General features: G+C 38.7%; 1 protein-coding gene across 1 annotated transcript in view; it reads left to right on the forward strand.

Annotated features, from left to right (window-relative positions):
• Positions 1-24,998, forward strand: part of PPA2 (inorganic pyrophosphatase 2) — a 34,775-nt gene that overhangs the window by 3,380 nt on the left and 6,397 nt on the right. Inside the window, exons 3-9 of the mRNA XM_071431809.1 lie at positions 183-227; positions 8,514-8,567; positions 11,020-11,139; positions 13,557-13,643; positions 14,953-15,079; positions 22,753-22,880; positions 24,645-24,730. Coding sequence (XP_071287910.1) covers positions 183-227; positions 8,514-8,567; positions 11,020-11,139; positions 13,557-13,643; positions 14,953-15,079; positions 22,753-22,880; positions 24,645-24,730 — 647 coding nt within the window. The remainder of the gene's footprint in view (positions 1-182; positions 228-8,513; positions 8,568-11,019; positions 11,140-13,556; positions 13,644-14,952; positions 15,080-22,752; positions 22,881-24,644; positions 24,731-24,998) is intronic.

Here is a 24,998-nt window from a genome sequence, read left to right on the forward strand (position 1 = left end):
GGTTAGAATTTCACAATGAAACAGAACTGAGTACTTACTTTTAAAAGTTATAATTTAGGCCTTTGTGCTCACAAAGGGTTGTTTCAATTTCATTGCAAAGTACTGTTGCCTGTATTTATGTGAATACGCTGTTGCTTTCTAGTATTCTTTATATACTTCTTTACTTCACTCTTTCCCTGTAGGATAAAGAAATTCCTGCAAAGAGGGCAAAGACTACTGGATCTGAGGTACTGCTAAGTTTTTTTTCTTGTTGTTTTTTTTCAACTATTTCCTCTATTTCCTTTCCAACATCACTTTTCTGCAAAGTGAACTTGCTGTCACTGAATATAGTTGACGTATCTTCAAATGCAAGTCTTTTAGGAGAAGACTTAAAGAGATTTAATATTCTCCTCTTTGAATGGGCCAGAAATGTCAGAATTCCTTTATTGATCAAGATGTTCTCAAAGGCAAACACTTATGCCAAATCTTTCAAAGGTTTGTTATGACTTTTGCAGTGTAGATGTGTTATCTTTTTTGCTATTATGTTCAGAAATATTTGCAGTAAAACCTCCCTTAATGAAATATTCATTATTCTCTGACTGTGGATAATCTTTGGTTTATATACAGAACTTCAAAAATCCTAAGTATGTTAGGGCAGAAATTATACTGAGGATCTGCTTTTTAGAACTGGGGTTATGTCGTTTTCTCTACTCAGCTGGGAGGCCCAAAGGGTGAAAAACCACATCTGCTAATGGTTCAGCATTATCCAGCATTGAAGTTAAGACTGATAGAAGCCTAGGAAACATGGAAGATGTGCTCAGGCTTTTGTTTTGAAACACTATTTGTTTATTCAAGTGTCTTTTCCAAAATGTAACAATTTTTGCTGTGCTTTGCCTGGCATAGGCCCATCTAAAACTTAGTAAAAGAATGTGATAGAAGAAAAATGAGCCAAACTATGTTTTAATGCCATTATATGTGGGTGGGCGGGTGTGTGTTCCAATCCTTATCTTCTCCTATCTGTTTGGCCAGTCATATTGCAAAACTGTAGCTACCCATCTGATGTGAAAGAACAGCCCTAATTGTCTGGGTTCTCATAGTTTTGCAGCCAGTGTGTGGTGCACTGGTTCTTGTGCTGCACAGCAGTCCCCACACAGTCCTGCACTATTTATTTCCTCTCCCTTTGCTCTGTGATTCATTCAAGCTACAATGCCTAAGTAAGGCTTTTTAGATTTCCTGTAGCTTGATGCCCATTTAGGTACTGTTTAGTAGATGTAGAATCATGCCTCAAAGAGGAACTATTCAGGAGAAAGAGTATGTGCCAGTAGACTTTTATCAAAAATCATTGTCTTGCAACATCAATTCTTGTTTACAGCTCCTGCTGGCAAGTCAAGTATTCTGTGTCTCAGCTGCTTATAAATACCCACTGGTGCAAAGACATTTCATGCAGAATCTGAAATTGTTCAAAACTGCATTTGTCTGTGCTGTGAGGAGCATTGTAGCTTGTTGAAAACCGTGTTTCTAGTAGCCTGTGGAAAGAGGGGTAGAATGCCAGTGAGGCTGAGCAGCTCTTGTTTCCTTGCCCAGTGTAGCTTCCAGAGCTGCTTCACATAATTCCTGTTGTGAGACAGCTCTGGACTGTGGTTTAATAGAACTACAGAAAATGAGCTAAGGCAAATGTACATTTCAATCCTAGCAGGCTTTTGATACAATTAGGCAAACAGATGTGTGGGCTGTAAGCTTCCCAAACATACTTAAATGGTGAAATATGAGAGCACCTTTTTCATCGTGATCTTAGGGATTTGGGGAGGAGAGGGAAAACAGGAGGATCTTTGTGTTCTGGAAAGCAGTTTCTTCTTACACTGGGCTCTTCAGCAGCTCTCCTCACCTTGCCTGATGAGAGATGCATCCTTGTGTGCTTGTATGCAGGGAAAGCATAGCTTAACCAGGGAATAAATGGAAAATAAGGAATTTAATGTAATGTACTGATTTCAGAAGACCTTCGAAGCCCTGGACTCCTTGTTCTTGTCTAGGAATGCAAAGGCTGCTGCTGCTACCTCTTACTCAGTTGATCCTTCACTGAATTTGACCAAAATTCAAAAGTGATAGTTCTTATCCTGGAAATGCATCTTTGAAACTTATGCTTTTAGGGTGGCAGTTATTTGTTACTCCAGACAAAAGCAAGCCCTCTTAAAGATTTAAATTAAATGAAGTTTGTTAAATCATGCTGAACTGGTGTTTATCGATGGCAGTCTAGCTATGGAAAACGAAGATAATTTTGGAAGAGTCACTTTAGTCAGTCTAATCTACTTTTAATTGTCCTTGGTGTTCCTGATGTCAGAAAAAGTCTCTAAGTTAGAGGAGTTTCAGCTTTCAACGTTTGTAGGATAGAGAGCACACATCCTACAAGTCTGTGTCAGCTGTTTTGCAGCTTCAGTTTGTAGTTTCTAAGGGAAACACTTTCGAGTTTCTGTATTAACTGTTTTCACTAGTTCAACCACTTCTTGTAACATTTTAGACCTTCCCAAATCTCAGTTAAATTTAGCTTTGCAGATGCTGCTGACAACTGACCTTTTTGCTTTTGCAGGTGGTTTTTGGCTGTTTGATGACAAGAAAGAAGTTATTTTGAGGTAGAAACTATGCTGAAAGAAGTAACATTTCAGCTCCAGTCTTAAAATTACTAGCAGTTTGCTATTAATTTCAGGGGCCTGAACCCCTGCATTGCCTTAAGCACTTGGAATCCACTCCTGCCGAAGTAAATCTCTGTGACAGGTTTCAAAAGTTTCACATTTCTGTCTGGAAAAGTGGATCTTTCCACTAGGTTTACAGTCAAAACTGTCAGAGCCTGACTGTTGAATATGGTCTTCCTTGTCTGGCAGGAGGAGGGCTTGAAGAGGTCATCATTTTCTTTTCAAGGCCAACATGACATGTTGTTCCCTGCTGTAGTTGAAAGAGTTTCTAATCTACTTGTCATTGTATATCTTCGGAGAAGTATTCACATGTGGTGTCTTTCAGAGGACCCAGGTGTTCTTGAAATACAATGTTTCATGTGCTGGCTCTGGTGAGGAGTCTGTCCGAACATGTAGAGATTATAGTCCTCTAACTTGGAGACATTCACAAGAGCATTTGAAAAAAAAATAGAAAGGAAACCAATACAGCTTTTGTTTTGTTGTATCCTGTGGATTACACATTGCAGGAATGCCCTTGTGGACTTGAGCTGAAATGCTTCTGTGAGCCAAAAATTTCTGATAAATTAACTAGTCGGGTGAGATTTAAGGGCTCATCAGGGTGGTATGCAGTCTGCATAGGTGATCTGACCTTGTGCTTCCAGCAATGTTCAAAACTGGTGTCAGAGATGTCATTTGGTAAAGTTGGTATGCTTCATAGGAAAGGAGAAGCTGTCGTCATTTTCTGTGCAGAACAGGTGCACGCTTTGTGCTGACTTTGCATTCTGCCTTAACTACAGTCTCTGTAACTGTCCTTGGTGTTGTTAGACAGTTTTTCAGTATATTGTGACCAGGGCTACAGTGTGCCCATTATGTGGTCAGGGATTTGTGTTCCAAATTTTAGGTTATCAGTGAATCTTTCACCCTGATGCTTGAACTTGCACAGACTTTTGCTATGGATGTGTCCATTAGATGCAGCCTTGCTTTGTGTTCCTACAGATGAACAAATGCTGAGAGTGGAAGTAATCTTTACTCATCAGTCCAGTTGAAATCCACCCAGAGTATTGTTGATTTACTGAGAAAGTTACATCAATTATTTGATCCAACTTAGCTTCAAATGAATGATTCCCTAAACTTGAGAAAGCCTGTGGTTCATATTTATCCACGTCAGGGTTGTACATGGCATAGTTTTGCAGGTGAATGTGTCCCATAACTGGTTTATCAGAGAATGTGCCTGACACCAGTGAGATTCCTGTGTGTAAAAGCTACTGTACCTCCATGGTGTTTGTGATTCCCTTTCCAGTATAACAGGAGGGAAGTACACTGTCAAGAGACTGCAGGCACTCTGTGTTTATGCTGGACATTGCATTCCTCTTTTGCAATGTGGCATGTTAATTTATATTGGAGAAGTTCCACTTTCTCTTTGGTGTCCAGATGCTGCTAGCATCTGGTTTGTTGTTTTAATTGGCAAATATCTTACAGCAAGTGTTGCATTGGGAATGCTTATAACATGGCTATTTATTTGATAAGGAATTCGCACTCCAGTTATTTCTGGATATATTTAATGACAGTCCATATTTAGCTTCTCCTTTTTTTCCTCTTTTTTTCTTTTATTTGCTTTCTTTCTTTTAAACATCACCCTTTGTTCACACTACTGCCAGACTACAGCTTATGATTTTCATTCTTGTTAGTCCTCAGGTACATGCTGCCATGTTCAGTTGATGGTTGATGAGAATCCCTGCCAGATTATAAATCAGCAGACAGAAAAAAAAAGGAAATGATAGCTGCTTTTTCTTCTCTCTTGCTTCTGGACTCAGAACTTCTCTATGACAAAGAGTCAACAGCCCTCAAATGCTACCTCTACTGCTTTTAGATTTTTTAAAGCATTCTACTACAAAAAACTAGCAAAGTAACTGTAAGCTTTAGCATATCTCTTGTCATGCATGATGATGGCAAATTGCAGTCTGTAGAGGTTACTCCACTTCTGCCTCAAATTATCTGAACCTTCCAAGCAGAGCTTTAAGGGTTGCAACCCTTGAGCAAAATCATACCTATTCAAAACCCTTCCCTCAAGTGTATGAAGTAAGGAACTTTGGAATGACTGGGAAAGAAACTAGTTGAACAAGAAAGGGAAAGTTAGGTAAGGAAGAATTGGTTTTGAGAGAGATATAGGGCAGTCCAGAAAGGCAGGCATCAGAAAGGTCATGGTTTGTTGTTTTTTTTTCCTTCTGATACTTAGGTTTCTAAAAACAACCCTGGATCAAAATTAGTTATTTTCTGTAAGAATCTGTGCAGCCAGAACTAGTTGTTTTTTTAAAGTAGTTTAACTAGTTAAAACCAGGGGTTTTTTTAAGACCGTCAGTCTTATAGGACAGAATGATGACTAACAGTTTACCTGGGTACAACAGTCTGTATTTTCTTGCTTTTCTCAATACTTGCTGTACAAATATGCTGAAGTATTTTTGTATATCTTTTTATCTTTCTATGTTTTTTTTAATTTCAAAAACCAAGAGCTGTTTCTGTTTTCTGTCTGAAAGAGACATTTTTGCTTGTCTCAACAAAAACTATATCATGATACATTAAAAATGATGTTCAGCTGAAATGGAATGCAGTAAGGTGCCAAGAGGTGTTAAAGACAACACCCGAAAAAAGAAAACAGTTAAAACCTACGTGAGTTCCCATGTAATCTACTTAGGGTGTAGTTCTTAGGAAATAAGGGGTATCATTTACACATACTAGTCGTTCCTACTGATGTAATTTTCTGCTGATTTTCTTATGCAGTTGTAGGAATTAGGAAATGTACTTTTGACTTCTCTGGGTTGAGCAAGTAGATTTCAGACCTCCCCTGCCCCATCACCTCTTCAAGGTATAACAGAGTTTAAGTACAAATATTTGTCTCGTGTTCACACTGACGCAATACCGTGGGTTAAGTGTCCCTCTGGGCTCTTCAGCTCCCTTTCCCTAGCAGATGCATTCTGTCCCTTTTTCTGAATCTAGGACACTTTCCTCCTCTTTTCTTGCATGCTCCAGGAATACTGTCCTGAGGAAACTGTCAGCCAGCCAGTTGCATGGTTGACACTCATAGAGTCCCTTCTCCATGAGGCACTTGAAGAGCTGGGTTAAATCTGGACTGCAGTGATCTCACAGGCAGGCCAATTGACTGCTGTTGTACTAAGGCAGTTAAATGGTAAACTTTGTAAGCAATAGTTTTTGTTTAATAAGAGATCTTTTTGCTGTGATTTGAAGGTGTGTCTAATGGGCTGTTGAAACAGTCTTGCCATTGCTTGAGGGGTTAGAAGTGCTTACTTAGGGGGTTGGTGAGGTGGAATTTTTTATTTTACTGATCTAATATAAAAATATCAATTACCAGATGCATTCACCAGCCAAAACTAACTGCTGAATGACACATGCAGATGGTAATCTGTGGAGACAAGTAGTGTCTGACACTTGCATTTCTGTTTTCAGCTGAGGCAGGGACAGTTTACAGCAGGGGATGGAGGACAACTTTCAAGTGGTTAGAAAGAATAGGTTCTTGGTCTGGGATAAAAGAGTGATGGAAACATTCCTGTGTGTTACTTAGTCAAGGAGGAAAACAAGATAGGAAAGAACTCCTATAATACTAGGTAGTCTGGTTCTCTTTCCATCTGTCAAAATATCTAATATGTGCTCTCCTTTCCACATGAGTGAATCTAGTCTTACCACTGTGAAAATTTGATTGCCCTATAAATAAAACTTTTTATTTTTAAATGTAAACACTGAATGAAGTCATTAATCTTTTGTAAATGCTTGTGGCAGCTTAGCATTAGAGAGAGTACTTTTGGGGATTTTTTTTGCATACAAATTAATCTGTCAGGCTGTCACATTTAAGACTCTTGACAATTCACGTTTGACTGATACCACAAATTATGAGGGCCTGGTCTTCAAGCTGAGTTGAATCCAAGTGATTTTATAATGTTTTTGAGAGCAGCATTGCATTAATTTCAGTCCAGTGTAGTCCAGCCCTGACAATTGGTTTGGTGAAGACCTGGACTAACTGTTGACTAATTAAAAGCTCAAAACCAAGCATAGAGGCTGCTGAAGCCTTTGCATTCTTCATGGACAGGAAAGCATATGGCAGTATCTAAACAACAAAAATACAGGATTGTGGTGGAGGGGAAGACATCCTGTATAATTCCAGTGGTTTGTAAGTTTTCTGCCTGTAGCTACCAGTCAGAACAATTTTTTGGCCTGCTTGGCAGTTCCCTTAGAGTTTCTTGTCAGCACTGGCTTTCATACTGTTCTCTTTTCCAAGTGTTTCCCAGATGGATGTGCATACTTTATTTGGCACTCTTCCAACCCTTCTCTTACCTGCTCATGCATGTATGTTACTTTGTTCTATCTTCTTGCTTGGTGTTGACATTTTTGAGCCCTCTTTACTTTAGTTTCAACTGTTCTTACATACATAAGGTGTATTTTATGAAACTGAGACTTATCTGAAACATTTTTTTCTTTTTTTTTATTTGGTCATGACCTGATTGGGAGAAGTGATTCCATCTGACATGCCATTGATTGCATTATGGGCACAGTACTTATGGATGGCAAATATAGTTTAAATTTATTGGGAATTGGCTGCCAGTATTGTGCATAGCTTGTGATCTCATAGTAGAAATGCTGAGTGACAGTTGGGATTTTCCTTTGCTTTCTTGCTTTCCACCTGCCAGATTTGTTTGGGAGGAGATGATCATAGAACCATTGGAATTACTTTAATCAGACTGTGACATTGACCCTGTTTGACCTTGCAGCTGCAGGGTGCAATGAGCAAAAATACAAATATTTAAGGGTTCACTGGAACCTTAATTGTGGTGTAGTTAGAGTATCAGTGCAAGTCTTCATTTGGTTCAACTTTGTATTTTTTTCTTACGAATTTCTGCACAAACATATTTTGTCTTTCCTGACCTGTTGCAATTGCTAATACCAATGTGATTTTTCCTTGGCTATGAAGAGATGTCCCAGGCAATGTGATATTTTTGAGGTTATTGTAGTAGTCTAAAACAGGTTGTAGACCTTGCTTGATGGTTTGTTCTAGTTACCCAATTCAGTAAGTACTCTGCTCCTTGGTAGGGTTTAACTCAGCTTCATAAGAAGAAATCTTAGGTCAGTTACACAGAATTTTTCTCTTTGGAAAATGTTGCTTTAACCTCCTCAGTAAGAAGGTGTAGTCTGCTTATTTTTATTCTAAACACATGAAAGTTTACATGTTTATTGGGTTTTTTCCTCCCACACCACCTTCTTAAAAAACTTTCACTTTGTTTCTGTTAGGAAGACTAACACAAATGTGAGGTGTCTGTGTCCATGCCCTTCCTCTGCCATTACTTTTGGATTAGTATCAGCTCACTTGAACCAGATGTGACTGAGAAACAGAAGTGAAATTTGCATGAGTTTTGAAAAATAGAAAGGCAAAAGAGGAGGGCCTGAAGGAATAAATCAATGGGGAAAAAACTCAAAACATGATCCTTTCTGCTGCTTAAGGGAAGCTAACTCTGTCCTATAGAAACATTCAGTCCTCTCTGGCAAGTAGACTGAACCTCTGCCTCATGGCAAACCATTCCATGGACATTCTGAACATTTTGTGAAGGGTGATATTGACATGGGAACAAAAAACATCAGGAGTATTTCTGTCGCTTGTTGTTGTCCATATTCTTAAAGGGGTGAGGTGGGGAAGGGATGAACCATGGAGGTTGATACAAAGGAACTATACAAATAAAAGTGGCTGTAACAGAGAAATGTGATGTGTGTTGCTGCTGAATGCACAGGAGAGAATTTGTGTTACTGTAAAATACTAATTGCCAAGTGGAATTTATTTTCAGTTCTGTTGCTATTTTTTTGTTTTAGGTCCTGTTTAATATGATTGTAGAAGTGCCTCGTTGGAGTAATGCAAAAATGGAGGTAATTAAGGAAAATACCTTGATTATATAGGTTTTTGTGGGAGCTAAAACAATGCAGTGGCTTCCAGTAGGCAGAATTTAATCACAGTTTCGATTGCTCTTTGTACACTAAAATGTTCTCTGTTAAAAAATTGGTTTGAAGTGGTGCATACACTTTCTTTGCAATTACAGAAAGTGTTGAGCTACTGATTGTTTTCTTGGTGGAAACAGGAAAAGCAGGTGGGCACTGCTTTTTGACAACCCTCTCACTGCAGAGTGCAGCATATCTGCAGCAGAGTCCTGGAGTACTAACTTTTAGGCTGTTTTCCAGCATTTAGACTAACGCTTGCTTGCTTATGGAGCATTCCACTCAGATGATTTAATTCATCATTTCCACTGTATAGTGTGTTAGGCCAAATCTGAACATCCCAACAAATGGAGTTGCAACTAAAAGACCATTTCCTTATGACCAAAAAAAAAATAATTGGGGACTTCACTGATTGAAAGTATGAACTCCTGCAGGGAGATATTTTACAAGTAGTAAAAGCATTTGTAGTGTTTGTGAAACAACAGATCTCACCAGGGTATGTCCTGTCTTCTTGAACATTTGTTTTAATTTTAGACATGCTTCCCAGATGCTTTTAAGGAAGTTTGTGGTTGAGCTGTTAACTCTTTTTAACTATTGAAAATAATACCAATGAACTTTCTTAGCCTGCTATTTGAGAATTTTTTTCTCCTTTCCCTGATGATAGAACTGTGTTTGCCATCACAGCTATTACTCTTCAAGCAGGGTTACCTCAGATATTTACCCCTTATTTTAAGCTCGTGATTTATTGTGGCAGCTGAGTTCTCTTTTGCAGAGGATCCATTTGACAGTGCTACTTGAACTCTGCCTAAAGCTCAGGGTGCTCTCCCTATGCTTCTCATTATGTCAAGAGTAGAAAAGTTTGTCCTGCTAAGTTTAGAAATCATTGATTTTAGGCTTTTTGGGTTTGGTGGAGGAGACTAGACGTAGTTTCCTAATATTTAACTTTTAATATCCTTAAAATTTGCTGCATCAATTAAGGTAGTTGTCTTGCATTGCCATCGTGTCCTGGCAATCCTTCAGTCCCGACCATGGTAAACTGCTAATTCCTGCTATTACCAGATCTTGTCTGCTCATCTCTCCTCACATGCAATGGAGACTTCAGGACATTAAACCTTGCATTAGTATGAATATTTACCCACTGTTACATTTCCTGCAACAGATCTCCTGCTCCTCAGCTTGTTCTATTTCTGTTTTTCTTCCCTTGGTGCCCTCAGTTACTCCTCTTTGTCCCAGTTTCCGTGAACAAAAAGCATTGCTGAGCTCCACTTCCATCAGTGTTCCAGGTGGCCTGTTTGAACTCTTTACTGTTAGGTTATGACCAGGAGCAGGTAGAATCCAGTGTGAAGCCAGAAATGTGTGAACCATCATCTTGGCTCTTGGGGAGGGTTTACTTTTAGAATGAGTACATGCTGTTGAGGTTGGTGGTTCTAAAAGGCGGAATTCCTTTGAGATGAGTTTGGTGATGGTGCTTCAGGTAAAGGCCAGGGATATAAAATGGATATGGGCTGAGGGCTGTGTGCTCATGCAGGGAAACTATGCACCACTTGAGTGTAATCACTTGAGCCTGTAACAAATGTTTTGCCACTCAGATGAGTGTTTGTAAGCAAGAGCCAAGCTAATGTGGGTTGGTGGGTTGGGACTGTGGTGTGGAGTGTCAAAGGGTGGTTACAGTGCAAATTAGCTGTGGTGGGTAACTCAGGCAGTGGCTCTGTGTGTGTGGTTTGTGTATGGGCCTTGGGGGAGGATGTTACTGTTCAGCTGTAGTTCAGCTCTTCTGCCGGTGCTTCTTTAGGAGTACGAATGCCCTCTTCAAATGGTAGCTTGACTTGTTCCAAATCTGCATTAAGTTGGCATTTGCTGACTATGAGGAACTTGTGCTTGGGAAAAGCATTTGTATGATGAGAGGTGATGGAAAAAAAGGGGGTGTTTGCAATTGGAGAGCAAGGAGCAGAGGGCAAGAACATGAAACATTTCCTCTGTCAAAGAGGCTGTCAAAGCCCCTGTTGTTGCAAGATGTTGTGCCACCATTTGCATGTGTGTTGAACTTGTACCATAAAGTGCAAGAGCTTCTGACTTAAGTTCCTTTCAGTTTTTATGTTTGACCATGACAGCCTCCTTAGAAATTTATTACTTTCTCTTCTAGATTCATTTTTTTCTTGCATACTTTACAGCATTATTTAATACCTTAATAAGCTGCTTTTTGAATATGACCCTTGAGATTCAGAGTGAGGCTGTAGTAGTTTTAATAGTCCTCAAACCACAAGCTTGTGCTGCCAGATGGATCTTTCTCACTGGCTGGGTATGGAATTAATTGCTTTCCATTTTAACATTCTCCTTCTCTCTTTCCCTCTCCCGGCTCCCCCACCTTTTTTCACGATCTGCTTAGATTGCCACTGAGGAGCCATTGAATCCCATTAAACATGATACAAAGAAAGGCAAGCTTCGATATGTGGCAAATATCTTTCCTCACAAGGGTTATATATGGAATTATGGTGCCCTCCCACAGGTAACATTTTTGTTATAATGGTGAAAGTTTTCTGTCTTCTGTGTAAATTGCCTTGTAAATCTTGGATACTGCCTGAATGCAAATCAGCTGCAAGAGGGGTGATTCTCTTTGATACATTTGTAAATTAGGATTTTTTATGTTGAACTTTATTGTGTCCATAAATTTTGATCGGAATTTGGGTGTGGGAATAAATAGGAGCTGTGTTTTCAGGAAGGAGTTAAATGATCAAGAAATCTCAAATCTTTAGTCGGTGCCTCTACATTGTAGTGATAGAATTAAATTGTCATGGTCTGCCATTCAAGAATATTTTGTCAAGTAGACCTTTTCTGCTTAAACAAGGCATTTATTTAAAAACTGATTTAAGATTTTCATGAACTGCAGTTTAAATTTTAATTGGGATTTCTTAATATCTTTAACAAAGAGGAACACAAGGGCTGTTCTTTTTTAGATTAAACCTCAACTGCCTTCCTTAAGATTTCTCTGAACTGTGAGACTTTACTGATCATGACACATTGAAAACTTTGAGCCTTGAAAAAGCCCATCTAATGGCTGAAATTTGAGCATAATTTAAAAGCTTTAAACTTTTTTCATTTCTGTGAATAAAAAATTAGACTTCAGTTAGTACTGAAGAACATGATGGAGCTTGAAAAGAGCAATTTATTTCCTTACTGTATAAGCAGTAAGAAAACAAGCAACTGTAAGAAAATAAGTAACTGTATAAGCAATGAAAGTTGAGTCCCAAAAATCTGCTTACATGTTTGATCCCTGGAGTGGAGATACTAGGCAGGTTCTTGAATCAGAACAATGAAGATCTTGTCCAGTCAGCAGTGTCAGTAGACAAAGTTTCCAAGTAGGTGTAGTTGGAAACCAGCGACTCTATTTAATGTTTTGAAATTTGTGCGTTCCTTAGTTCAAAGCCAGAATTATTTGGAAATTATTTGGAATATTTTCCTGCAAAAAGTGCATTATTTTGGACTTAGAATACTTTCCTCAGGAGAAATGTTCAGCATCCCTTGTTACTTGGTGAGCTGGGGAGGGCTGAACATAATTGTCATTTTTAATTTCTACCATATTAGACTATTTGCTATCATAGCAGAAGTTGCTGTGCTGTCCAGAGAACAATACTATTCCTTCCTTCTAACCTAGAGGTGAAGAGGTGTGACTGGGCAGAAGAGAAGTACTGCTATAATGCAGCCCTAAATAAAAAGCACTTTGGAAGGATGAGAGGACACAGTCTTAAGCTGTGTCAGGAGAAGTTTAGGCTAGATATTAGAAAAAAAATTTTGCAGAAATTTTTTTCTGGGCATTGTAATGGGCTGCCCAGGGAGGTGGTGGAGTCACTGTTCCTGGAGGTATTTAAAAAAGGTTGGATGTGGCACTCAGTGCCATGGTTTAGTTGATGAGGTGGTGTTAGGTCATAGGTTGGACTTGAGACTTGATCTCCACGATCTTTTCCAGCCAACCTAGTTCATTCTGTGAAGAGTACTGGAAAAGTAAATATTAAGTTTAAATTCTCTCTTGATTTCATTTCAGCAGTTTTTTGGTAATGATTCTGCTGCCTAAACATATTCTTTTCATCATTTTGCATTCCAGTACCAGTCAAGTTCTCAAGAGCAAGTTTGGGGTGGAGTTATGGTCACAGACCATAGAAGCTAGCAGCGTAGCTCCTTGGGAAAAAAAGTTTTCTATAATCTTTTCAACAACACCTAATTGGACTCACAGTTCTTAACAGAAAAGCTTCTCAACTGTAGGATGAATTACTCATTACTTGTAAAAGTAGAAGCAAGTACTTGTGCAGTAATTAAATTAGTATAACTCAGCTAGGATTCCTTGCTTGTGCAGTGCTCAGAGCAGGAGTTTAAACTTGCCTCTTTGGTCTTCAACTCTTAGCTGTCCTTTGGAACGTACATGTCTCAAAATACTCAGAAATGCTTCATACCTAAATCTAAAATCTTTAAAAAGCTTATTGGGTGCTGACAAATACGTGCATAGGAGTGTGGTTCGCTCAAAGCTTAGATGTATTAGAAAAGAATTTATGTTAATATCATGGTATGTAGTAAGTATAACAAAAATGTAATTGTAAGATGTCCTAGCTTGATCCCACTATCACTAGCAACTAGAAAAATCCATATTCAGGATTCTCTGATGCCTTAATCACTGCAATTGGGTAAAATGTATCTGTTGAGTCATTGACACGGGAAAAATATGTCCTCAGTAAACCTCATGTCACTTGTCCTGAGTATGGGTTAGTCAGTGTCAGACCACTGGCTATTTACTTTTTCTCCTCCCATTGAGCAAGCCTGTTCTCAGAAAGCTGATGTTTTTATTGTTACTTTTGCTAATCTTTGTAATTTAGTGGTAAGATGAGTTGTAATTGCAGTTCAGCAGTTAACTGATAGTTCTCTTTTCCCTGGCAGACCTGGGAAGATCCAAACCATACGGATAACCTTACAGGATGTTGTGGGGATAATGATCCTATTGATGTTTGTGAAATAGGTTCAAAGGTTTGTATTTATCAGGATTAATTTAATTTATCAAGTTTAACTTAATAATTTGGTAGCAACTTCTGAAAGAAAAGGTCAAATGGAAAAAAGAAAAGATGTGTTAATAATGTTAGGGACTGACAAAAGTATCAGTAGAGGATCTAAGGAGAGAATAGGTAAGAAAATGGTGGATTTTTAAAAAGGGGGGGGAAAGTAGGATTTGGTAAAGTCTTTATACTAGTTAAAAGGGAAAATAAAAGAACAACATCCTGAAGTTGTGTAGTTGGACAGTAAGTTTTGGGTGAAGGGAGTGACAGTTAAGATTTTTGGGGAAGGAAAAGATTTATTTCTTTTTTCCCTGTTAGCAGTATTGGTGCTAGGAATAGGTTGCTGAAAAATGAGGAAATATGACAGCATCATGCATATGAGAATTATAAAGTCAGACCCACAAAGGAGGTAGTTTTGATTTTACTCATGGGTGCTAAAAGAAGTAGATCCCCTTTCTAGAGAAGACAGGAACCTGCTGTAGTGTTGCAGAGTTATGAGTTGTGGAATGGATAGCTGAAAAAGAGGTGCAGCAAACAGCATTAGTAGGTATAAAGAAAGAAAATTCTACGTATTCTAGAATTTTCTACGAAAATTCTAGAGGCAGCAAAGAATGGAACAATGCTGTATTGAAAATGAGGTTATGAAATGGATGAGTTTGAAAGAGGGATCTCTTAGGATATTTAGGTATGGGGAAATTTAATTAATGACTTCAGTGAAAGTGGCTTTATTTGGGGTAAGAGACCTAAAGATGAATTTCAAGGGATCCAGAAAGAGTTAAAGAGGAGATATTAGCTGGCAGGGAGAAGGTTCCAAAGAAAATGCAAAAATGGTTGTGTTGATATTTCTGGGGGACTGCTATGTGTTTATATGTGTACATTGGAGTCCAGAGGAAGGAATAGAAAGACAGAAAATAGGATCCTGAGTTCAGAAAGTAGAGAGTCAAGGGACAGAAAGAAGTTAAAAAATAAGTATGAGAGACTTCTGACTTACAGTTTGGAAGGAAAACCAACAAAGTGTGGGGGAGCTAAGGTGAAAGGGAATGAAAAAAAATTTAGCTACTTGTCTACTTAAATAAATGCTGACTGGAGAATTGAGGATTGGACAATAGTAATGGTGGAAGAAAGATCTGCAAACCCAGTACACATCTATTTAGTATTTCTAGCCTATCTTGCAATTTTTATTACAGCCTGCTGGTCAAAAATGTAAAACTATTTTTTTTAAGGTAAAAGAGAAATTTTACGTGTTGTCTTCTAAATCTTTGTGGCATTACTTTCTGTTTCAGGTTCGTTCTTCTGGTGAGATTGTTCAGGTGAAGGTCTTGGGTGTTTTAGGTCTTGTTGATGAAGGAGAGACAGATTGGAAGATAATTGCCATCAGTGCAGATGACCCAGAAGCTCAGAAAATCCATGGCAAGTATTTTTGTCTTTCCTAATGCAGTTATGTCAGAAACTTGCACAGCAGAATAGTACCTGAGTTTAGGCCTCCCAGGATAAGAAGCAGACAGTGGAAAGGCAAGACTTTTTTTTGTTTGTTTTGGGATTTTTGTTTGTTTTGGGTTTGGGTTATTTTTTTTGTTTGTTTTTGGTTTTTTGTTGTTGTTGTTGTTTTTGGGGTTTTGTTTGTTTGTGTTTTTGTTGTTGTTGTTGTTGTTTTTTAGGTCAGGTGCTACCTTCAAGTAGTACATATATTATATGTGCTATATTCAAGTAGGACATGTTTAGCTTTCACACTAAATTTCTAAAATGGTTTGCTTGGATTTTCAAAAGGATATGGCACGCAGAAACTTTTTTGGCTCCTGAAACACAACTGCCTTAGAAAGTGACCTCCAATAATTACAGGCTTATGTACTGTGTAGTAGTGCATATTTACCTGCTCTATGTTATGTAGCACACTACTGTTTTCCTTTTTGAAAGTGTTTGTTCCTTTTATATTTACAGGCATTGTGTTGCATTCTGCAAAGACATTCCAATGTCTTGCCACTTTTAAGAGGATTGCTTCCAGAGTTTGTTGCTTAGTATGAACAATTAGGTTTCACCTTTTAGCTTGAAAATTGGCAAAATAAACTGCTAATGCAGCTTACCCTCATCAGCCTTGATGATGAGTTGTACAGGGGGAAATACCCTGCTCAAACTTGTCCTCCCTGTGATCAGACTTGTGGTATCCAAATGAAACTCGAATACTGAAGCGTGTCCATGTGAATAGCACGTGAGGTGTAATTCTGATGTGTTATAATTGCAGGAAGTTAAGTTTTCATAGCACAGGTAAAGTGCAGTTTTTCTCTGTATAGATGGAGATTTGCTTCCTCAAATGGAATATTACTGGGAATCATGAGTCTTAAGTGAGAAGTGAGGAGGTTTGTCTAAAACTGATTGTTAGGAAACCAAAAACCATATATATCATCAGGTATGTACAACAAGAGCCTGCTCTTTGTTGGTAAGGGCACACCAAGATGCAGAGTGGCCTTTCTGTAGGAATAGAGCAATCCAGTAGCTTTTTAAAGTGTATTTCTCAGCCATTGAGGTTTTTTCATGGTTTCTGAATGTAAAGTATATCACTGGACTAGCCCTTCATTCTCAGTTTTCTTGCAGGTTACTTTCACATGGAGAATACTTGACTTGTGGGGAAAGAAGGGGAGAAGAAGAGATGAGGAAAAGGAAACTCTTGGGTTGATGCTGATTAAAATCATTGGGCAGATGCATTACTGCATAGTGTTTATGACTCTTTAACTACTTTGACAGTTAGAGATTAAGAAGTTCAGCTTAAGGAAAGAGTAAGTAATAGTTTGCTCTTAATGTCAGTATCAATTTAAACCACTCTGTAATGTGCAGTAAAATGCAATATAAGTGTCAGTAGTTAAAAGACAAGTGAATAGCATTTCATTTCTAGGTGCTCTTCTGCTTAAAGACTTACCTTTTCTCCCTGGTAATTTCTGAGAGAATGTGGTCAGAAAAGTGGATGAGAGAATTCAGAAGGAGTCCACTAAGCAGGAGCAAAACTGTGTTAGTTTATTCCAATATTATTTATTATTTGGGGTTAACTGTCTGTATTTGAAAGCTCTCTCTGGTTTTTTGGTTGGTTTTGGTTTTGTTGTTTTTTTCCCCATGTAATGACTGATTTATATCAGCTCTATTACAACTTTAGTTTATTTGGGAGGGGAGAAGTAAGAGCTTTAGTCTTAAAAAAAGAGGAAAAAGTAGTGGGAGGAATGGGCAAACCATTGCCTGTAGTTGATTCCTGTGTGCACCCTTTCTTATCAGGGAATATGTGCAAAACTTCAAGAAGAGAATTGTCCTGAGATTCAGAGAAGTGTAGAACTACTTATCCAGTTTAATATGATTTCCCTTTGGGGTTGGAGTTGCAGCCCAAAATTTACAGAAGAAAGAAAAGGGGAAGAAAAAAAGCCCCTGTCTGCTTTCAGAAGACATGACTGGCTTGCAGTGTTTAACAGCAATCATTCTTCAGTCTGAAAACAAACAAATCTGTCAGAGCAGGCAGTACAATATGTCCTTTTATACTTGTTTTTCCCCCTTCCCAAAGTTGTTAATTATTTCAGCATAAAGGGATGGCAGCTACGGATAAACCAGTCTCTCTCTCTGTAATTGATGTGCTGCTGTGTTGGGGAGGTGGCCTCCTGGGGAAGATGAGGCTAAGTGTTGTCTTCTAATACTGTCCAGTCACTTCTGTATCATTTGTTAAAGATTTCCAACTGCACTGAGAATCATCACATTTGCTTTCAGCTCAGTATGTGCAGAGCCCCCAGTGAACATTTGGAAAAGATAATTTTCAAGACACCAGAGTGGTGATTACTTGCAAACCCCATCCTGAGCCTGCACTGTGTGTTAACTCCCCTTGCCTCTTTAAGCACGCCCCAGGTACCTGGGATATTCTCCTTCCGGGATTGCAATCCTTCTCATAAGTGCAATTGATTTTTCTGAGACTTCACAGAACTCAGAACTGAGAAGTCAGAACTTCTGAGTGCTTCTCATTGTTTATTCATAGCACTCCACTGGATTGTGTTGTGCAGGCATTTATTGATAAATACTGGTTTAAATTGGAAACCCTGCCTAGAGCTCTGTGTTTCACACAGAGCAGTGAGAAACTCTTGTTTACAGTGACAATACCCAGGAATGATAGGCAATGCTTAGCACCTGTTTTAAGTGGGAACTCTGTCATCAGGAGGAATAGCAGGGTCTTAGTGTCTTTTTGGACTGAGTTTGTAAGGTAATCTGTTTGAAATAATAGCACTTAATTCTGGTGGGCATAGGGACAATCTCTCACCAAATACAAGTGGTATGTCAGATGCAGGCATCTGTGTGAGAAAGATAAATCTGAACATGTCTAGTTGGAGTCTAAAAGCAGCTATTTCATTAAGATCTGTCTTTGTGGCTGTTGTGTTTTTGCTCAGGCAGTTGCTAGGCAGATGGCTGTTAGTAGACCAGCAGAGCAACATTAGACCAAACAACTCTGAGAAAAGACCTAAAAGCTCCTCCTTGCAGACTGAAACACTAAATCTTGGTGGTGTAATAGGCTGGGTTGCTTTCTTTATTTTGTTGGAAGTAAATTTTTGTCGTAGAAAGGTTGCTTGTCTGCTTATCTCATAGTCTGGATTGAATTTAATATATTGGATATATTGGAGTTCACTTGTATATCTAATGCTTTTCTAGTCTGGGCTCAGAAGGGATGAGTGATAATTTTATGCTGTGATTTGGTCTAAATGTAAGTGGCATCTTCATATTGGACAAGAAGTTTTAAAAATCACTGGCAGTTGAAGCAGGAATTGTGTTTGAAGCAGTGTATGAAGTCTGGCTTTCAAAAGGTCATCTTGCCCTCCTTCAGCAAATTGGACTAATCATGTATTAGTCCATGGCATTATGGAGGTGATTTACTGGCCTGGAATCTTAGCAGCCATTTCTGCTGCCATTGCTCACTGGAGAGATGCCAGCATCTATTCAACAGCAGTTGGTGGTGTCTGCTGGCTTTATTGTGCTACCTTTTGCTGGCACTGGTGTAGTTAACTGTGCTGTGTTGCCATGCTGCTTTTACAATACACATCTCAAGATAGGGTTTAGTGATCAAACCCTAAATGGCAAAACTAAGGCATGTTGTATATTTTGTACTAAATATTGTTACAGACCTTTACATGTGAATATATTTATTCACAGAGAAGCAGGAGAAGACCTTTTGTTGTGGATTTGTGTAAGCACCCAGTATAACGAAATTAATTTGCTGTACCAAGTCTCCCCTCCTACCCCTTGCACAAAATACACCAAATGCCTTTATATGGAATGTAGCTGCAGCTTCCTGCAAATGTTTATAAGATGTTAATAAAAACATATGTCCTCTCTTCCCACAGACCTTGTTTAGAAAGCTTGCTGCAAACGTGTTGTTTTAGCTTTGCTTGCAAGAAGCAGCATCTGTTGTACTAAAAATGGTAGTTTTGTACAAATGCTTTTGTTGCTCTCTTCTGTAAAGCCAGTTAGAATTAGGGTCTGCATTCCTGTTAGCTCACTCCCTTGACAGAGAGGTAGCAGCAGTTCATGGTGCCAGCCTCTAGGGATGTTCCTTATGGACAATGAACTGCAGCCCTTAATGTGATCTGCTGTCTCTTTTTAACCCTTGGCACTTAACTTTGGTGCCCAGAAAAATGAGACCTAATGTTGTATGCAGGCAGTGTAGAGAAATTCCCACTTAGAGCCCCGTGGGGGACCTGCTGATAACATAACTGCAGGAGCCTGACCTGCTCTGCTGCTTTGAGACAGACTTTCTGGCAGAGATCAAACTGCTTTGGGGCACCTAAACACTTGCTGCTCCCCAACTTGCCCCTTTTAACATCAGTGTGAGTACAGTGAGGGAAGATAAGCAGTCAACACCAAGAAAGACTCTCTTAACAAGTGTTTGCTGCAGAAAAGACATTTAAGTTGTTTGCTTTTTAAAAAAATCATAATAATTTGAAGCTATCTTCTGTAGATATTAGTGTAGTAAATTATTGTACTGCTTAGTGTGATCTTCTCTTTTACCTTTCTTTGCTTACTTTTTTGTTTTCTGAATGTGGTTTTTCTCCTTTCCCCCCTGATATCCCAAAGAGGCTGTTTAGATTTCAGTGGAAGACAAACTGTCTTTCAGGTTTTTCTGTGGTGACTTTTAATGAACTGAAGAGGTGGCTGTTGAGTGAGTGATGCAAGAGCTGCTGTTCTCATTGTATTCTGTATTATATGCTGACTCCACAGCAACAGCATTGATACTTTTCTGGGGTTTGTTTTGTTGCATTGTTGCATGTTTTTCTTCTGCTTGCCATCAACTTCTGTTATAATACAGATGTTCTGGAGTCTTTTTTTTTAAATTAAGCATTCAGATTTCATTTGATGTTCAGTAGCTGTCTTTTATAGTAAAGAATAGTGAAGCATAGGGATGAAGGAGAATAACTTGCAAGGAACCCAGGAAATAAAAGCAACCAATGCCCTCCTTCTTAAGTCCTCAAAACCAGAGTATAATCCATCCATGTAATGCTGTAGTATGATTGTGTTTAGTCACTTTACTTAGGCAAACTATTTTCCAGTAGAGAGAGTGAGAAATTCAGGGAGACAATTCTATCCATGAAGATAGAATCTCTAACAAAAGGACATAATGAAAGTCTGTCTCAAAGCCTATCCTAATATTTGAGTCCTTCAAATAAGTATAAATAAAACCTATAAATAAGGGGCAACAGATGGAGAAAAGTACCAAGTGCCAGTTAGTAGACCGTAAAGCACTTTTGATGAACAGATTTTATGGGAGTAGGAGGCAAATAACCAAGTAGTGGGAGTGGAGAAGCAGAGTTAGGAGAGACATTTGCTGGAATAGGAACCAGAAAAAAGGAGCAGCAGTGTGAGAAAGTATGCTTGAATTTAAGTAGTGTCTGGAGATAGAGGTCTGGAGTTTGTCTACTGCTGGGAGCCAAGGAAATTGCTGCAGCAGCCTGGTTTGCTTTACAAACTTGAGGAGATACTGTCTCTTCAACAAGTGTTAGATGTGAATTCAAACTTCATAAGAGGAGGAGATGACAATGTCTCAAGTTGGAAGAGGGATGTTCTCTTGCTTGGAGAGAACAAGATGATACATTGGGGTCCTGAAACTGATTTGAATTGGAGCTACAGTTTTATTAGTGCCCAAGTGAAGCATTCATCCTCCAACCAAGATCCCACCCTTTTCTAAATCATTCCTTCTTGGTAGGTCTCACGCACCTCACCGTAGTGAGAAGCTTTTTGTGCTCTTAAACACGTATTTCAGCTAGAAGACCTGCCTCTAGCACAGCCTTATGTGCCCTTACTTTTTTCTGGGATTCTGCCAGTGAAATTCTCTGATCTCCTACAGACAGATGGCCAGCAGCCAAGTTCAAAATGTGTTTTACTCTGAGCCCATAAACACGTAGCCCTGTAAAGTGTGTGCAAAGCAAAAACTTACATGGGATTCTTCAGAGTTTCGTGCTTTATTCTTTGGGTAGTGGTAATGCAGTGGAATTTGGCAGTGGCATCTATGACATGTTATTAACACTCAGAATGTCTTCTGAGACATAAGTCTGGCCTCCCACTTCAGTCTACATGTCATCTCTCTGGGTGGTCTACTGAGAATTGATTGGTCTGTAGCAGAAGACCTTTTCTCTTTGCTTATTTTTATCTTCAGAAATACTTTATTGTCTTCGTTCAGGTTCACAGTGAAGTTTTAAAAGATATTTAGGCACTTAAAGATGGAAAGCACATGACTAGGTATCAATTCCATGGACTAAGCAACTCTGATTTTATACGACTGAATAGACAGAAGAGTATCTTAGCAGAAATCACTGCTGACCAGATGTCATCAAGTGAGGCATACCTATGGGAGAAGGTAATGAAGGAACCAGGCAGTATTGAGAGAGAGCAAGAACGAATGAGGAAGGGAGACATGAGCGAGTCACTTGCAAAATACTAGAGAAGAGTAACGCCTTGGAAGATGGCCTGAGCAGAGCGAGGTTATGGAATAGTTGGTAGACTACAGCAGTAAAAAGTCAGCTCCCATTTCCATCAGAAGTGACTGTGGAAAGGAAATAGAAGATCACACCAGTACAAAGTATTTGGCTTCTGGGATGGACGAAATCCTTTATGACATCAAAATTATTAGAACAGTGTTGAAAGCTTTTGCCATGTAAACATGTTGCCAGGGAGTTAATTTGTTAAGGGGTTGATAGGACCATGCCATTGCAAGTGACAGAAGTGGTGGTAGTCTCCAAGGACAGCCTGTTAAAATTTGATAGGCACAGCAGGTAAGGGGTGGAGGATTAGGAACTGCATTGTTGATATGGCAGCGTAGTCTTCAAGCTGAATTACTGTGATGTTTCATCTCTCTGCACACACCAGGGTAGTGTTCATCTCTGCTTCACAAGGGTGTCCCACAAATGGAATACATTCCTCTTTGTGTCCTGTCACATCTTTGTCCATCAGGATTGTAGAGGCAGAATTGTTTATCACTGTGAGTATGCAGATGCCACAAGGTTATCAGTAAAGTTAGTGTTTAGAGCTCTTGGAACGTCTATGTCATGTCTTGAAGGGGGTGAACTTGGAACTAATGTGAGCAAAAAAAGTGCCTTTTAATATAATGTTGACAAATCAAGCCTGTATTTTGTTAAGAGGTGCTGGTTTAAAGATCCATGTGTTGAAATTGTTTTTATAGTTATTCTTCCATTATCAAAAAATGCTCATAGGCCCTGCAGTTGCTGGAGGAAGAAATTGTGTCAGTGAATAGTCTAAGCATTGCAAGAGCTACCTACTGAGATAAATGTGGGATTTTCTTCTCCTTTCACAAATATGGTCCTTTTATTCATTGTACCTTTGGGTCTTAATGAATGAAGGGCAGGAGATGACTGCTTTACTGCTTAGTGTGGTTGTGAAATCATAAGCTAGCAACTATGGGCAGCTAATGTAATAAAGTGAAGTTTACCAATGACTTTGAAAGTATTCAGTGAAATCAAACTGCTGCAGATTCTTTAGGAAAATTAAGAAAATTAATATTCTGAAACCTGTGAGTAGAAATGATCTGTTCTTTTTTTTTTTTTAATCTTTTTAACCTACAGATATCGATGATGTCAAGAAGCACAAACCAGGTTATCTTGAGGCTACAATTGACTGGTTCCAATTATATAAAGTCCCTGATGGTAAACCAGAAAATCACTTTGCATTTAATGGAGAATTTAAAAACAAGGTGAAGATAATGCAAAATTAAAAATACATTATTCTGTTACATGGACTCTAGAATTTTTGGAATTGTAAAGGAGGAGGCTTAATGAAAAGAATTTTGATGGGAAGGATTTCTGTGTACAGTTTATTAGACTAGTATTAAATAATGTTTTCTGCCTTCCATTTTGTTCAGGAAAAATGCATAGGTCATTAAAGAAACTCTGAAAAAAAATTTAGTCCTAATCCTGATGAGAATTACACATGCATCTGTGTGTTTGTAGATGTTTTTCAAGGCATTTTCATTCTCTGTATCAGAGTTATGAACAGAATGTGTTTTCAGGTGTTTTTGTAGTCCTGTTGGTAAAATTTTCTGACTTTTGTTTTTAGGGTATGCAGTTTAAGACAATGGGTTACAGATTTTTTCATATTTTGTATTTGCTCAAGGCATACTTTTTTCTGGTAAATCTCCATAAAAACATTAGAAGGCTTGAAGGTTTGACTTGAAGGCTGACAAATTACTTGCTTTTTTTTTATTTTTAGAAAGAAGCTTTTTAAACTACTTACAGTAAGAATGACCAGTGGTTGAAAGGAGATTGGGCTAGGGATTAGACTTTGTTGAAGGAAATACCTGGATTTTTCCAGAGAAATTGGATGTGATTTGAGTAAAATTGCTTCGCAACTTGTGTATTGCATGCTCTGTGTAGATTATTCTTGGCAAAGAATCACAAGTTTCTCATGAATGATGTCCATGTGTCAGCCAGTTCAGCCTTGCAGGGTGCTGTCAAAGTTATGTAATGCCTTCTAACCAGCACAGGCAGCTTTACATGCTTTGTCTGGTTAAAGAAATGCCCTGACTCCCCTCTGCACTAAAACTGCCTTTTAAATCAATCACTTGTGGAGTTGTAAGGCTTGATAATCTGATCTCTCCCCTGTTCTCCCAGGAACTGCTCTTAGAGGAGCTCCTGCACTGTAGAGTGACAGTAGACCAGTGTATCCCTGTCAGGCCATTGGAGTTGAGCCTGAAGGCACTAAATGCCCTGAGATACTGGTTTGGAGCACTTGAATAGTGCTCAAGCATTTCTAGAGACCCAGGATGTGATGAGGCAGCTGTGGCTGTGCTCCAGCAGCTCTGGTGAAGTTCACAATGTTCCAGTGGCACTTCTCCAAGTCACTCCTTGTTAACAAATGTGAATGTTCAGTTGGCAGCTTTTTGCAAGTCTAGCTGTCATCATCTGGACACCGAGGGCTTATTTTACTTTAATTTTTGGAAGCTTTTTCATCCCAGCCCCACTCTCAATATTATTTTTCTTTCAAACGAGCAGAAACTGTTAAGCAGCTGACATGTTATGTTCCTGCAAATGCTTAAGTATATGATTGGGCATTAATAGTGAATGCAAATTATGCCTCTAGAGGGGAAACCCGAACTGTGACCTGCATCTGTAAGGGTGGAGTCATAGCTCACACACTTGATCCCATTTAGAGCCTGGTTCAATTTTCTACAGCAGTAGGGATCTCTGTAGCATCTAGTGCTGATTTCATTTCTTTCACGTAGAATTCATGTTTTGTGGCTGCAGACTGAGGGAAAGTCCTGAATGTGTTGCCAATATATTTGATAAACAGTGAAGTTTGTTTCTTTACATAAAAAGGGTATTCTCCAGAAATTTAATGAGGCCTCAAAGGAGGTGCCTTAAAATAACAGAGGTGATAGTATGTTTTAATAAACTAGTTCTGTGGCTTTTTTCTGTTTAATAACATTTTAATTTACAAAACTTTCCTTGTTGTAAACTAGGATTTTGCTGTTGAAATTATTAAATCTACCCATGAACACTGGAAAGCTTTGCTTCATAAAAAAGTTGATGGAGGTGCTATAAAGTGGTATGTATCTAGTCACATCTCTTGCTCTTCATATTGTACTATACTGGTGCTATTCAACAAGTTGCAGCTATCCATGAGCTGCTTAGATTTTTTTTTTTTTTGAGATGACAGGAATATTAATGGGTTTGATAATTAATTGATAATAAAGCATGATTGACTAATTGCTCCTTGTATGATGATGATTTACTGGTAAGTGGCTTCAGATATGTATTGATTACATGTGACATTCATTACTTCAGCTGTTGAGAAATGGTCCCAGAGTGTTTGT

This window comes from Agelaius tricolor, unplaced genomic scaffold, assembly GCF_023055355.1.
Source record: "Agelaius tricolor isolate 1412-34295 unplaced genomic scaffold, bAgeTri1.0.p SCAF_8, whole genome shotgun sequence".
Classification (NCBI taxonomy): Eukaryota; Metazoa; Chordata; class Aves; order Passeriformes; family Icteridae; genus Agelaius; species Agelaius tricolor.